This window comes from Helianthus annuus, chromosome 6 (genome assembly GCF_002127325.2).
Source record: "Helianthus annuus cultivar XRQ/B chromosome 6, HanXRQr2.0-SUNRISE, whole genome shotgun sequence".
Classification (NCBI taxonomy): Eukaryota; Viridiplantae; Streptophyta; class Magnoliopsida; order Asterales; family Asteraceae; genus Helianthus; species Helianthus annuus.
In genome coordinates, this window is record NC_035438.2 from 59,604,697 (window position 1) to 59,620,611 (window position 15,915).

Here is a 15,915-nt window from a genome sequence, read left to right on the forward strand (position 1 = left end):
CATATAAAGTTGTTTTTGTGCAACGACTATTTTGAACACATGTGGATTTGAACTCACATTCACAATCGATTCTTTATCTATATCCATATTTATGTAATTACATGATAAACAACTATTTTTTCTCTTTTTTTTTTCAATTAAATAATATTTTTTACCTTTATTGTTATATTTTCTCTGTCATTCACTTACAACCACTTCTAAAATTATTAAAAAACTTATAAGGAGTGAACAACGATGTTTCCCATATATTTACAGATAAACACTAAAATTTCTATATATTTTCTCTCTCCTCAAGTCACAACCACTCAAAACCACTAACAACCATTCCTTATAAATATAAGCGAACCTACTAACATATGTTTAGCGGAACCAATGCGAATGCTCTAGTTGGTTGAGTAATGCACTACTTTACTACTAGACTATCCCCTTACTGAAACCTTAACCGAGTTGTAACAAGTTTCTAAATGTCCATGATTAGTCCAACCTAAGTTATTACTTATTAGCTCTAGGGTCACTAAACTTGGTATTTACACAACTTATCCAAATTTCAACTTTTATGACGTTTTAGTCCACTATTCAACATTTTTCTAAACCTTAATAAACTATTCAGGTATAACATATCAAAAATTGGAATCTTACAACGTAACAGAAACTAACATAACAAAAGTATTCTTATTCGTGTATTCTTCTTAATAATTATATACTTGTTTAACTAAAATAATAATTAACTATGGTTAGTTTGGCAGGCGTCGTTTCCATATTTTTGCCACCATAAAACCCCCTTCGAATCCCAAACGTATCACTCAACTAAAGCCTCTCTCTCTCTCTACATCACCGCTCAGGTTTGAAAGTTAAAAGTGATAGATACAACATACAGGAGAATCAACCATGTTGTTCGAAAACCTGATCATACTAACGACGTCAGTCGCTGTTTTAGTCGGATTTTTCATAGTTTTGTCACGAAGGAGATCGTATGAAAAGAAGTCCCGTAAGGCTTTGGAGCTACCAAGTATCGTTGTGCCGAAGACACAGCTAGAGCAGGTTGTTGGACTTAACCATTTTTGTCCACGGGTCAAGGGTACAAGTGTCTTTTAGTTAAGTTAATAAGGTAGAGGTACGGGCCAGGGGTATAACTGTCTTTTAGTTGAGTTAATGTGTTAGAGGTACAAGTAAAGGGTATAAATGTCTTTTAGTTGAGTTAATGGGTTAGCGGTACGAGCTAGAGGTATAAGTGTCTTTTGATTGAGTTAACGTGTTAGAGGTACGAGTCAAGGGTATAAATGTCTTTTAGTTGAGTTATTTGTTAAGTACTTTTTGAGTTTTTGTTTGTGTAGTCATATTTTTAATGTTTTCGAGTCTAATCGAGTGTTTACAGGTGCTTGATGACAAAACGAAGAAGAAGGTTACTATTTTCTATGGAACGCAAACTGGAACGGCTGAGGGTTTCGCTAAGGTGAGTTATCAATTACGTATGACATACTTTTAAACTGATTGACGAAAATTTTAGCGCCTTTTTGAAGTTGAATTGTTGTTGTTATGAACGTTGAACTTTAAAGGCATTGTATGAAGAAGCGAAAGTGCGATATGAAAAGGTCGAGTTTAAAGTAATTGATTTGGTGAGTGTTGAGTTTTACATTACAGTTTCTAATGCATATGGTAATATATGATTTTTCATGCTTGCTTGTCAAGCAACTGATTTTTAAAAACAATGAATTTAACTGCTGGTTAGCAAATAATAATAATATACTTGTTTTGAATATATAGGATGATTATGCTGCTGATGACGATGAGTACGCAGAGAAACTAAAGAAAGAGACCATTTCTTTCTTCTTCTTGGCCACGTAAGCTATCGTGTTTATTTTGATGTTTCATAGTACATGCCAAAGATTTCAGGTGGTTGATTACATAGTAACTGAATTTTGTATGATATTTTCTTGTGTAGATATGGAGATGGTGAGCCCACTGATAATGCTGCAAGATTTTACAGATGGTTCACCGAGGTAGATATTGTGTACATAATAAATTATAGTTGAAAACTGATGGTAGAGCGGAAAAACAATGAGAAAACTAACACATTGAACAACTTTTATAGGAAATTTAGAAGAGGTATTAGATATATAGAGATAAAATGGAGAGAAAACAATTGAAATTAAACAATTAGTAGCACTTGAGTTAATAAAATCAAGGCAAATTGGATTTAAATAATCCTAACTCACTCTTATTGGCCAATAATAATCCCAACTCATTTAATCACCAATAATAATCCGAACTATTCACTTTTGTTTGTAAAATACCCCCTGTTAAAAAAACACTAACCAGATTAAAAAATTGCTGATGTGGCATGCCACGTGGCCTGCCACATCAGTTGCCACGTCATCGAAAATGCCACGTAGACAGCCACGTCAGCTGCCACGTCATCAAAAAATGCCACATCAACTGCCACGTCAGCAAATTTGCTGATATGGCATGCCACGTCACCTGCCACATCAGCAATTTTTTAACCTAGTTAGTGTTTTTTTAACTGGGAGTATTTTACAAACAAAAGTGAATAGTTCGGATTATTATTGGTGATTAAATGAGTTGGGATTATTATTGGCCAATAACAGTGAGTTGGGATTATTTAAATCCAATTTGCCTAAAATCAACGATTCAAGCACTTCACAATTAAAGCTGGTATTCGGGTTTCAATTTAGAATTTGTTACTACTTGTACAGGGAGATGAGAAAGGAGTTTGGTTAAAGCAACTTCAATACGGAGTATTTGGTCTCGGCAACACACAGTATGAACATTTCAACAAGGTGAAGATAAATCTCATGTTGTCTCCTTTGATATTTGCATTTCAACTAGCATTTTCCATGTGTTGGTTAGGCTAACTTGTGAATTCTTCTCTTATTATATGCGGTGTATGTAGATTGCAAAAGTGGTTGATGACGCTCTCACAGCACAAGGTATGTTGGTTGCGGTTTTTATCAAGCAGTTAACCGACATTGAATTTTTCTGATTACATGTTTATGGTTTTCACCATTCTCAGGTGCAAATCGCATCCTTCCGATTGGCCTTGGAGATGATGATCATTTAATCGAAGATGATTTTGATACATGGTATTAAAATAACTCTCAATTAGATAACAAAAATTTATTCATGAATGTATCTAACAAATAAATAAATAATATTTGATATAAATCACGCTTCTTTAGGAAAGAGTTAGTGTGGCCCGAATTGGACCTATTGCTTCGTGATGAAGATGACAAAAATGCTACTACTCCTTACACTCCGTACACTCCTTACACAGCTGCCATTCCTGAATACCGAGTTATGTTTCATGACAAACCTCGTGCACCTACTTTAGATCGTAGTTTGACAAATCGTCGTGATGTTCATGATGCTCAACATCCATGCAGGTGTCACAAATGTTCTATAAGACTATAACAATGTTATATTCTAATTCTAAGTTCTAATATACTCACATCTATCTAACCTAACTTTTAATTCTAATCTATGCTTGAAGATCCAATGTGGCTGTTAAAAAGGAGCTTCATACCCCCGAATCTGACCGTTCTTGCACTCATCTTGAATTTGACATATCTCACACTCAACTGTCGTAAGTTATTCCTGATGATATCAATTTGAATGTTTTACACTCCTGAAAATTTTTTACACTATTCTCAACATTAGTTACTAATAAATTTATCTATTTTTTTAGATATGAAACTGGCGATCATGTTGGCGTCTACTCTGAAAACCAGATTGAAATAGTGGAGGAGGCCGAAAGATTGATAGGATTACCGGCAGATACATATTTCTCTCTACACACTGATAACGAAGATGGAACGCCACTTGGTGGACCTTCTTTACAACCTCCTTTCCCGCCATGCACTTTAAGAAAAGCATTAACTAAATATGCAGATTTGTTGTCTTCTCCTAAAAAGGTAACATTTAGTTGATCAAAATTTGTTAAATTCCCATAAACACAACTAATGCTTGTTTGCATATGTATATCAGTCAACTTTGCTTGCTCTAGCTGCTCATGCTTCTGATCCCACTGATGTCGAACGGCTAAGATTTCTTGCATCTCGTGCTGGAAAGGTTTGGGATTTCTTTCTTAACATCAAACATAAGATCTAAGCCTGACAAAGCGGGCAGGTTGGGTAACGGGACAAAATGAATATGGGTGAAATAGGTCGTTTGAAAATACGAAGTATCAAAGTTATGTTTGTTTGTGTATTGATGTTCAGGATGAATATGCTAAGTGGGTTGTTGCAAACCAAAGAAGCCTTCTTGAGGTCATGGAGGCTTTTCCATCAGCTAGACCTCCACTCGGGGTTTTCTTTGCAGCTATTGCCCCGCGTTTACAGCCTAGATACTACTCTATTTCTTCCTCCCCAATGTTAGTAAATAAGTTCCACCCTAACTTCAGTTATATATGGTCAACTTCCCAAATATTTTTATATGATTAACTCTTTGCATCGAATCATCATTATTGTTACAGGATGGCACCCGATAGGATTCATGTTACATGCGCATTAGTTTATGAGAAAACGCCTGCAGGCCGCATCCACAAAGGGGTCTCTTCAACCTGGATGAAGGTACTTCAGTCTTCAAACTATCACAAATTGAGAAAATTTGTAATTTTAATAAACATTTTTACAAATATTAATCGTCAACGCAATTTCATGGTTTATTTCAGAATGCAGTACCTATGACTGAAAGTCAAGATTGCAGTTGGGCTCCCATTTTTGTTAGAACATCTAACTTCAGACTTCCTACTGATCCTAAAGTCCCGCTTATCATGATTGGCCCTGGAACTGGATTGGCTCCTTTCCGGGGTTTTCTTCAAGAAAGATTAGTTCTCAAGGAAGCTGGAACTGAGCTTGGATCATCCATTTTGTTCTTTGGTTGTAGAAATCGTAAAGTGGTGAGTTTAAACTATACCTTTCATTTTTCCAACAAGTTATATAGTTCGGGTTTGCTTTATCTATACTTGTAATGTTTTTGGAATTTTAGGATTTCATATATGAGGATGAACTGAACAAGTTTGTTGATAGTGGTGCTCTTTCTGAGCTCAATGTTGCTTTCTCTCGCGAAGGGGCCGTTAAGGAATATGTTCAACATAAAATGGCCCAAAAGGTAAAAGACCGAGAAACAATCTTAAGAGTGTCTTTATTCATATGGTCGGTTTTTATTAATATGGATTCAATTTAACAGGCTTCGGATATCTGGAACCTGCTTTCTGAGGGTGCTTATTTATACGTTTGTGGTGATGCCAAAGGCATGGCTAAAGATGTACACCGCGCCCTTCACACCATCGTCCAAGAACAGGTATACATTTGTCTTAAGAATAAAGCGCATTGTGTTGCTATAATTCGCTACATTTTATTAAGAATGATCTGATTGACCAAAGTTGACTTTCTTAGTTTGAACTCTAGGAGGCAATTCCTGACCTGGTAGGAAATAATTAGGTTTTGGGTTTTCTAAACGGGTCATGTTCATATTGACCTATTAAACCTTTAGAAACAGGTGATGTTCGGTTGACTTTTTTTAGCCCGTTCAATCATACACGTCAGCATGTCCACTCGCTTAAGATTATAATAAGAAGAAAATACTTTAACGCATTTATTAAACTTATTAAAATTATCTGCAACTTGATCACAACCCGTCAACCTGTTTTGACTCGTTTAGATAAATTGGTTACACGGATCGATTTCAAGTAACACAATTTTAAGGGTATCCGAGTTAATGCCATGTATTTGATTTAATTTTTTTTTTATTACAGGGATCTTTAGACTCTGCTAAAGCAGAGGTGTATGTTAAGAATCTACAAATGTCAGGAAGATACCTCCGTGATGTTTGGTAATCATCCACTCACCAAAAGTTGTCACAAGATATCATCATCTCTTATTTCTACATAAATTTTTGGTTCTTGCAATTTAAATACTTATGTAATTTATTGTTAAAACATTGGTACTTGTCATGTAATGTTATATGAATAAAAGAACCTTTTTTTATTTATTGTTAAAGAGTAAACTGCCAAACCATCCTTGAGGTTTAGATATTGTCAAATCCATTCAAAAAGGGTTTTTTTTTTTTTTTTTTTTTTTTTTTTTTTCCAAACCACTGAGGTAGGGGTGAGCAAATTAACCGTCATAACCGATAACCGAACCATAACCGCATAACCAAACTGATTTTAACCAATAACTGACATATCCAATGGTTATGGTTATGAAATTTGTTTAACCGATTGAGTGGTTATGGTTATGAAGTTTTGGTTAACCAATATAACCGAAACCGAACCGAACTTATAATGTTAAGTCTATGTAATAGATTTTCGTTCAACACTAAGCATGCAAAATGTTTTTACTAAGATAAAAGTATGTTTGTAAGACAATGATATTGAGATAGGTGCCATCTATTTTGATAAAGAATTATACTTCTAATTAAAGGCTTAAGTAGTTTAACAAAATAAGTGTAATTTTGGTTGTCTTATAAAAAAAACCAAATCTAAATCCAACATGATTGGTTCCATTTTTTATTTTATACACCTATTGGCTTAAAAGTTTTGAACTTTAGTCGAAAGTTAGTTTTGGTTGAAGTTTTTGGTTAATACCAAAATAACCGTAACCAAATTCATAACCGATTAACTGTAACCAAAGTTCGGTTATGATTACGGTCATGGAATCTCATAACCGAAACTAGCGGTTATGGTTATGGTTAATGGTAAAACCGAACCAAATCGACCTATACACACTGCTACACTGAGGTTTTAAAATTGTTGCCAGATCCATCCACTTTTGTAACTCTGTTAAAAACTAATATTAAATAAGAAGTATTTGGATCATTTCTTTTTAACTCTTATTTGTTTAACTCTAAATAATTCTAGATGACCCACCATCCAAAACATCTTTTGGTGACTAGGTTTTTAGTGTTCAGATGTTTCTATTTAGTAGATTGCAATTTAAGCCATCTCTTGGTGACTAGGTTGTTTCAAGTATTTTATACATCTTTAAAGAGTGTCAAATGGTGGCTAGGTTATGAAAATAATCTGGTTTGGGGGTGTTAATTCTAGTCCATTTAAACGATTTGTGATTTGTGTTTGGGATCATTTGTTTGATAAAAATAATTAAGCATTCAAAATGTATTTAATAAACTGTTGGGATTGAACCCTATTAAAGGAACAGTTGATTAAAGCCAAAACCGGATCAGAGCAGTGGATCCAAAATAAGCAGATGTTATGTTCTCATTCTCTCCCCTTGAAATTGGTTCTAACATCTGATGACCTTCATCCACTGATCCATTACAACAAATGCTGCCTTACAGCTGCTAAAGACTGATGTAGACTAATGCTGATACTCAATCTACTGTCCTGTTCAAGCTGTCACACCCCAACCGATGGCGGAATCATCGGGGCGCGGCACTGAGCGAAACAGATTGTCTAGAAGTTTCCATAACAACTATATTTACCAAATATTTAAAGCAACACGTCCCATACCATGTCATAAATGATAATACAATTATTACAGAAAGATCTAGTCAAATTGTTCTATTCCGACAACTAAGATTTTTATTACAGACAATTGTTTATTGTTGACCTAGGTCTTTCCTAGCCTCGATTTCATAGCAAAGTAAGCAAATAAGCATCCTAAGCACGTGTCACATACGTTAAATTAAAAGTCAATACACATAGTGTAAAGGTGAGCATACAAGTTTAATAGATATGGTAGAGTTCGAAATCGATTACGCATAACCAACACGTACACAGTGTGAAATGAGGCATGTTAGTTATCGACATGAACCTATCAATACCAATGACTGCGGGTTGACTGCCCAAGGCAGTTCGCGATACACACTCACCACTGTGAGCCATGTAACTAATTGTCCTTAACAATCCCTGAGTGAACATGTGCTGAGTCCAAACTATAGTACTATCGTTGCTAAGGCAGGTAGACAACATTCCATGTGTAAACATAACAAACAAGCATTCATTAAGTCACGTATAACATGCGGTAACGGTTAGCGTTAAAAGTATTGCATAGTGTGTTCGATGTGATTTAGAATAAGTAACGTATGTAACACCCAAAAGGTCATAAAGCAAAAAGGGATCGAGTATACTCACAGCGATTGGTGGATTGAAGGGAGCGCTAGAGAGTAGGTGTAACACCTCGAAAAATTTCGTCCAATAATGTCTTGACACGTGTCATAAGGTTCCGGTATGTGAAAATATACTTTAGAGGGACTAAAAGTGACAAACGGTGAAAACTATGGAATGTAAGGGTCCAAAGTGTCAACAATGGATAAATAGACTCTATGATAACCCTACATAATGTTTATAACCTTAAACGGATGGTTCATGGATCATACGACGCGGAAATTGCACAAAAGTGAAGTATTTCAAACTATAGGGGCCAAAAGTGTCAACATGTTAAATTTATACCTCTGAGTGAACTTTTGGCAGACCCGAAGCTTTGAGAAGCTAAAATATACTCACTAGAATATGTGGTTAAAATTTCGTGAAGTTTCGTCAACGTATGAGAAAGTTATGGCCAAAACCGTACTTGAAGGACTAAAAGCGTCAACGTCGAATTTCAGGGCTTTTCGGTTGAGCGCAAAATGTTCCGAGGACATTTCCATGTTGGTAAAAGTCCTAAGGTTCTTAGAAACCAAGTTTGGGGGTTTACGGGTCGAGAAAAGTAGCCGAAACATCGCGTACAAGTTCAGGGGCCAAAGCTGTCAAAGATTGAAACTTGTTTGGCTGAACAGGGGGTCAGGCGACCCGCCTGGACTGACCCAAGCGGGCCGCGTGGGTCTGCCAGCGACAGAATTCGCAAAACAGGCTGATTTGGGTCCGAATTTAAGTTGTTTACAGCTCATTCCACCTCCCATCTGCCCCAATACGTGCCCTTGCATGCCTAGTTCAACAGGAGCCTACTACAAACATCTGATTCACTCTTTAAATCAGATTTTGATCATTGTTCTTGGCACTTGAAGTTGTGAACAAGGAGCTCTCTACATTCAAGAACTCTCTCAAGCTTTCTGGAGCATTTCTGAATATCAAGGACGATTTCTAGTGTTTACTAAACATCTATAGGACCCTTGTAAGCTCTCAATTCAATCTTTAATCCGTTCTTGTTGTGATTATTGCTAAAAGTCAAACTGTTTGTTCATAAGCTTTGACTTTCTGATTAAACAAGTTTCAATCAGTCATTTCTCGAATTGAAACCTGATACATGTTGGTAATATTATGGGAAACAAACCCTCAAAAGGGTACTCTCTGATTCCCACTACATGCATGCTAAATGTCGAGTCAAACCTATTTCTAAAAAGTCAACAGAAGCGATTTTTGTGAAAAATGACATGAATAATGATACAGATGACATGCAATCTGTTTGATCTTCATAGAAAGCTTTATTATGAATATAAGAATGTATTTTACCACGATCAACTCGACGATCTTTAGTGTAAACCCGGATTGGAACCGAAAGTCTTAATAAACGACTTTTTCGTAAACTATCGGTTCGGATCCGTACATGCATGTGTGAGATCTGTATTTTAGAGCATTTTTGACCATTGGCATTTTAGTTAAACTTTCTGGAAATTTTATGTCATAAGTCTATGCTTAGCCGATTCGAATGCATGTTTCCGATTTATGCATAAAGTTGACTATTTTGCCCTTTTTGATATAAAACGTGATTTTTGGAAAAGTGAAAGAGTAGAAATCTTTATTTCTAATATATAAACTTGCACCGAAAATTTCGGATCAGTTGGTGGTCCAGATTGTGAGTTATGGCCATTAGCGTAAAACTATATTATAAATTTACATAAACGGTCCTTTTCGCGTAGAACCCGTTTCTGGCCACATTTTGATACGAAACTCTTTACCAACAGAAGTAATATAATATTCTGAGAATTTTGATGATTTTTAATTAATTTTTGACTGAACGGATCCTAGATCGCCTAGTCATTTCGGCTTATGTCGGTTTTGACCGTTTTAGCCATAAAATGAGTTTCACACATCCTTTTGACCCGAAACCTTTTTCTACTGATTTTATATGATGAATAAATTATTTTAAGTATTCTGGAAATATAAAAATCTCAGATTTAATTTGAAAACCCGAAAACGCCCTTAAATCGCATATTTAGCGTTTTAAGCGCATAGTAAGCGTTATACTTGTTTTAAACATATAAGACCTATACCTACTGATGTGTTTAGCATATTTTCATATAAAAACAGTAAGTATAAGTATATGAACTCAGACTTCCAGTTTTGGCACTTTTAGCCCTTGTGAAATTACTAAAATACCCCTACGGTGCATAGTTTGGTTTTAAATGATAAATTTGATATATGGGTCATACCCTACTGTTATAATATGTTAAATGAGGTATATTTACTGTATGAACCAGACCCGAAACTCAGATTTCTAATTTTACTCTTTTACTATCTTTTAAATGACCAAAATGCCCTTCTAAGGCATAAATCGGGTTTAAAATTATTCCGGGCAATATAGAACATAACTTACTGATATTATATCATAATTAAAGCATATTATATCAGGGAGCTTGCATTTGAATCATTTGACTACCCGTATCGCCCTTTTCGCGTTCGATTCGGTTTACGTAACTAGTTTGCGTAAATTGACCGAAACGGGTCAAACGTTATCATTTTTATTTCAAAATCCAGAATGTATTTAGTATACCCATATTATACAAGTATTCAAACTTGTCGGGTCTAAATCACATTCTATCCGGTCTTTCGCTTAATCGTGCGTAAACCGTATCATCCTTAAACTAACCGGTCAAAGCTTAAGCTTAAATAAAAGGCCGTTAGGAATCTAATAGGTTAATTATAAACCTTTGTTCCAGATTAGGAGGCCCAGTAAAAGCTACCACACTTACCGTTTGTGTTACATACTTGCTCAGGTAAATACATTTTGACTTATTTTCCCTATACGGGCTTGGGGTACGGTATTTAAAATACCGCTTGATCGGGCGCACAAGTCCTGCTCCTTATGGGTGTACAGTCTTGAATAGCTTGTGCGACTTCGTTTAAACAGTCTTGTCTTACTTTAGGCTTTGGGGGGTTATTGACCGTGTCCCGGATATCCTTGGCATTATCTTACGAGATGGCCACGACCAGAGCACGGGGTGTAGGCGTACACTCGGCGTGTATAACTCTTTAATGTGGTGTGTCATTTAATTCTTAGCCCGGACAGCAGATCCCGGGCCACCAAAGATACGAGTGCATGTAAATCGTTCACAAGTTTATATTATATAATTATCCCAAGTTAATAAAAATATTTATGCCTTGTGCAATTAAATCAATTTTCAATCATTTTCAAAATGAGTCAGTCGATTTGTATTTACCAGTGTAAACTGACGTATTTTTCCCAAAAGGTTAAGTGCAGGTACTATACGAAAATAGGCTGGCTGTTTCCTAAGAGCGTCCACTATAGTCTCGCAAGCTCGGACGACAAATATCTGTTGAACTATTTTTATCTTATTTTATTTGATCCGCCTGTGGATCCGTTTCAACTACTGTGATATTTATTATTGCACTTTATTTAAAGTTGAAATGTATCTATTCTGCTTCCGCTGTGCATTGTTATATTGTGTGTTTGTCTATGACGATGCCAACTACGTCACTGTACCCCACACCGGGCCCACCGGTGACACGTGGAAATCGGGGTGTGACAGGTTGGTATCAGAGCCAACGCTGAGTGAATTAAACACTATCCTAATGTGTTTAATCTCAGTTACACAATTGCACATTCTCGATTTTCGAGTCTAGACAAGGAACTTAGGAAATGTTCAACATTTCGTTTAATTTATTTTTATTATTTTGCTTTGTCTTATATATTTTGTTGTGCAACTTGTTTGACTTTTGACAGGATCACTATGCCGCCCCGTATGAGAGGTCGAGGAGGATTTGCTACATCTCACGACCATGAGGCAGGGCCCTCACATAGGCGAGCTCCATCCGCCACGCACAACACACCCGCCAACGACCTTTGGAGGTCTTTCGCCGAGCCTGCTAGACACTCGGTATCCGCGAGCACTTCACCGTCATTACCCCACTCGTTTGGGCCCCACTCGGAGAATGGGCCCCATGGTTCGCATGGATCCTACATACCTTTGCATCAGTCACCGCACCAGTACCCAGCACCAGTCTACCAGGGTTTATATAACCCTGATGCTTTTGTGGATGAGCCAGTGGGTCATAACCCACTCGGACCGGAGGACCACTTTTCTGGTGGTCACGAGATGGACGTCGACGAGGATACGGACCCCTCGCTACCACCGTCAGGTACGCCCAACCATCCCATTGAGATATCGGATGGGTCGCCATTTAGGGGATCAACCTACAATGGTGGGGACAGCTTTCAGGAGAGATTTAGGCAGCATGATTGGTATTACACCCCCAGCCACAACTCTCCGATGCTCCAGTCTCACCAGGTTTCGCCGGTGCACTCGCAGCACCACTCGCAGCAGCAGCAGCTTCAGCAGCAGCCGCCTCTACCGCAGGACCTATCTGAGGCCCTATGGCGTGACGTGATCACTCCGTCACCACCGCCGCCACCAGTTTTACCTCCTCCGCCTCAGAGGCCAAGGAGGAATGCGCGCATGTCTACGCGCGGAGGGATTCGCATAGGCACCCCTCCACATGTTGGTAGCAGCCGCTACACACCTCTTCCAGAGGAGTCCGAGACGGGGGAGTCTCAGCATCCCGTATCGGAGGTCACTTCAGTACCGATCCCGCCTCTGCCGCCGCAGAACTATGGAGAGCCGATTCCGGCTTATGCCAGCGCAGCTCAGTTTAACCCGTTCGAGCAGGTTTTCCCTCAGGGTTATGATTACACAGGAGACCCTTATTGGCAAGCTGTGAACTACAGCTCGCTCCCACCTAGTGGTCCATTTGGAGACACTTGGACTGCTGGGCAGTCTACCTTTGGCTACCCTCCGGGTTATCAGCAGCCACAGCCACCGCAGCCGCAGCAGTACCAGCCACCGCCACCAGCGCCTATGATGTCGCCGCCGCAGGTTCAGGAAATCCTGCATGGGATTGATAGCATGCGACGTGAGTTTCAACACGAGATGCGAGCTGATCGCCGACGCACCAGTGGTATGTTCAAGAAGGTGTTTGATTTGCTCAAGGGTAAGAGCAAGAAGGATCATTGAATCCTTCGATTATCATTTCATGTACTCATGTCCCTGTGTGGACATCTATTCCTGTACTCTACCCCTGCGTGGGTATATCTATCTTATTCTACCCCTGCGTGGGTATGTTATTCTGTTAACCCCTGCGTGGGTTTGCTTTATTTTATTTGCTTTTGTTGTTAGTTGTTTAGCCCCTGCGCGGGCATGTTATTCGTGTTACTTGAATTAAAGTCCCGTTTAGGGCAAATATGTACTAGTACTTTATTTGAAATTTGAAATGGTTAATTTGAATTTCTCATTTTATTTATATGCATGAATATAATATTAAAATAATGGAAAATATCAATTTTTTTTTATTTGCCATTTTATAAGAATCTTAGTAAGGTATAACCTAGCTTGAATGCCTTATTAACAGGCCTGACCATGATGGTAAAACCTGGTTGAAAAGATTCAACTCCCTGTTAACGTCTGAGAACATGTTAACATTCTTGACTAAGCGTGATTCGTAAAATCACCCACGTCACCCTTTTTAATAAATTATCTACAGATTATATCTGTATACAAGTCTATTAATGACTTGATACCTACGGGTTATGACTATGTCATATAGTGACAGTTGTGGTTTATGACTCTCTGTCTAGTAAAGGATTATTTGTTTCATTATACAATTTATAATCCTATAAAAATCTAAATTTATAATTTAGTAATTGTCCGTTGTGACTAGGCCGATGGTGCCGATATATATATTTTCATTCCTTGATTGCTAATAAGAGCCTGAATGAAATTTATTAAATTAACTGCTAAGGTTCTTGATACCATGGTTAATAAATCGTCTAGAACGATAATACTGTTAGGTTCTAAATTAGACCTTGTCCTTTATTGTAGCTTAAAGCTACAATGGCCAAATCGGAGGAAACCAACAGTCATTCTGGGGAGCACCCAGACAATACCAGGATTCACGTCACTGGTGAAGAATTGCAAGCACTGATAGAGAATGCTGTCGCCAAGGCTATGGATAGGCAGTTCAAGGAATCTAGTGGTACTCAGAGTAGAACCCGCACAGTGACGCATGTCAAGCCCAAGACTCATTCTGAGGCTCATAGTAAGCCACCTTCTAAAAAGAGTGAGCCAAAGAAAGCTGAGGATGATAATCACTCCTCCAACCACAGCAGCATCCCAAAGCAAGAAGTTAAGATGAACCATGATACGCACAGCAGGTCCTGTACGTACAAATACTTCGTATCTTGCAAGCCCAGAGATTTCACTGGGGAAAAGGGAGCCGTCGATTGTATGACGTGGATTGATGAGATGGATACTGTGGTCGATATCAGCGGGTGTGCTGATAGGGATGTTGTGAAGTACGCGTCCCAGTCGTTCAAGGGAGACGCGTTATCATGGTGGAAGTCGCTTCTACAAGGTACTGGAAAGACCGCTCTGTATAACATGACTTGGGATCAGTTTGTAGCACTGATCAAGGAAAATTTCTGTCCGCAACATGAGGTCGAGAGAATTGAATCGGATTTTGTGTCTCTAGTTATGAAGAATCTCGATTGTCAAGCGTATCTTACTACGTTCAACACCTTATCCCGGTTAGTGCCTTATTTGGTGACCCCGAAGCCGCGTAGGATCGCTCGATTTATTGGGGGTCTGGCACCGGAGATAAAGGCAAGCGTCAAGGCTTCAAGGCCTACTACATTTAGATCAGTAGCTGATCTATCCCTCTCCCTCACTCAAGATGTCGTCAGACTAAGAGCTATGAAGAGCTCAGAGGAAAACAAAAGGAAACGTGAGGATGACACCTCACGAAGATCTGAGAAACGACACAAGGGAAACAACGACCATAGGAAAGGGTCGGGGTTCAAGAAAGGGGATCAGTCGGGTGAGAAACCCAAATGCAAGGTTTGTAAGAGGCATCATTTTGGGAGATGCAGGCAGGAGTCTAAGTCCCAGTCTTTCGAGAAACGTTGTGGGATCTGCAAGTCCACAGATCATAAAGCTGTGGATTGCAAGAAAATGAAGGATGCAACTTGTTTCGGTTGCAACGAGAAAGGGCATATCCGGCCAAATTGCCCAAAGAATGCGAGGAAGGCAGATGAAGGAAAGAAGACTAATGCGAGAGTCTTCAGAATGGACGCTAAGGAAGCAGTCCTTGACGACAACGTCATTACCGGTACGTTTCTTGTAAATGATGTTTTTGCTAGAGTCTTGTTTGATTCAGGAGCCGATAAGTCGTTTGTAGATGATAAGTTTTGTAAATTATTGAACCTTCCTGTTAAAACCTTAAGTGTGAAATATGAGGTGGAATTAGCCGATGGAACTATAGAAACCGCCTCGGCTGTTCTAGATGGATGTGTTATATCCATTAGGAATCATTCCTTCCCGTTATCCTTGCTTCCCTTTAAGCTAGCTGGATTCGACATAGTGATAGGCATGGATTGGTTGTCGAGTAACCAAGCCCAGATTCTGTGCAATAGAAAGCAAGTAATAGTGAAGACTCCGTCTGGTGAGTCACTTACTATTCAAGGAGACACCCAGCATGGATTGCCGGAGCAAGTGTCCATGCTCAAAGCATCCAGATGCATGCAGAAGGGATGTGTCATCTATATGGCACAAGTTACCATTGATGAGCCGAAGCCGAAGATTGAAGATATTCCTGTTATTTCGGAATATCCTGAGGTTTTCCCTGAAGAGCTACCTGGTTTGCCACCAGATAGGCAAGTAGAGTTTCGGATAGATATCATACCAGGCGCTGCACCTGTAGCAAGAGCA

At 38.5% G+C, this 15,915-nt stretch overlaps 1 protein-coding gene across 1 annotated transcript; it reads left to right on the forward strand.

The window, feature by feature from the left end:
• The first annotated feature begins 888 nt into the window (after positions 1-888).
• On the forward strand, positions 889-5,990 carry LOC110892678 (NADPH--cytochrome P450 reductase). The gene is made up of 18 exons (XM_022139828.2): positions 889-1,041; positions 1,376-1,453; positions 1,557-1,616; positions 1,765-1,841; positions 1,943-2,000; positions 2,715-2,798; positions 2,912-2,948; positions 3,032-3,101; positions 3,198-3,401; positions 3,509-3,601; positions 3,704-3,929; positions 4,003-4,086; positions 4,236-4,387; positions 4,490-4,586; positions 4,688-4,915; positions 5,005-5,127; positions 5,206-5,319; positions 5,774-5,990. Exons 1-18 carry the CDS (start codon positions 889-891, stop codon positions 5,852-5,854), a joined length of 2,019 nt encoding a protein of 672 aa, XP_021995520.2. The 3' UTR covers positions 5,855-5,990.
• The last annotated feature ends 9,925 nt before the right edge of the window (positions 5,991-15,915 follow it).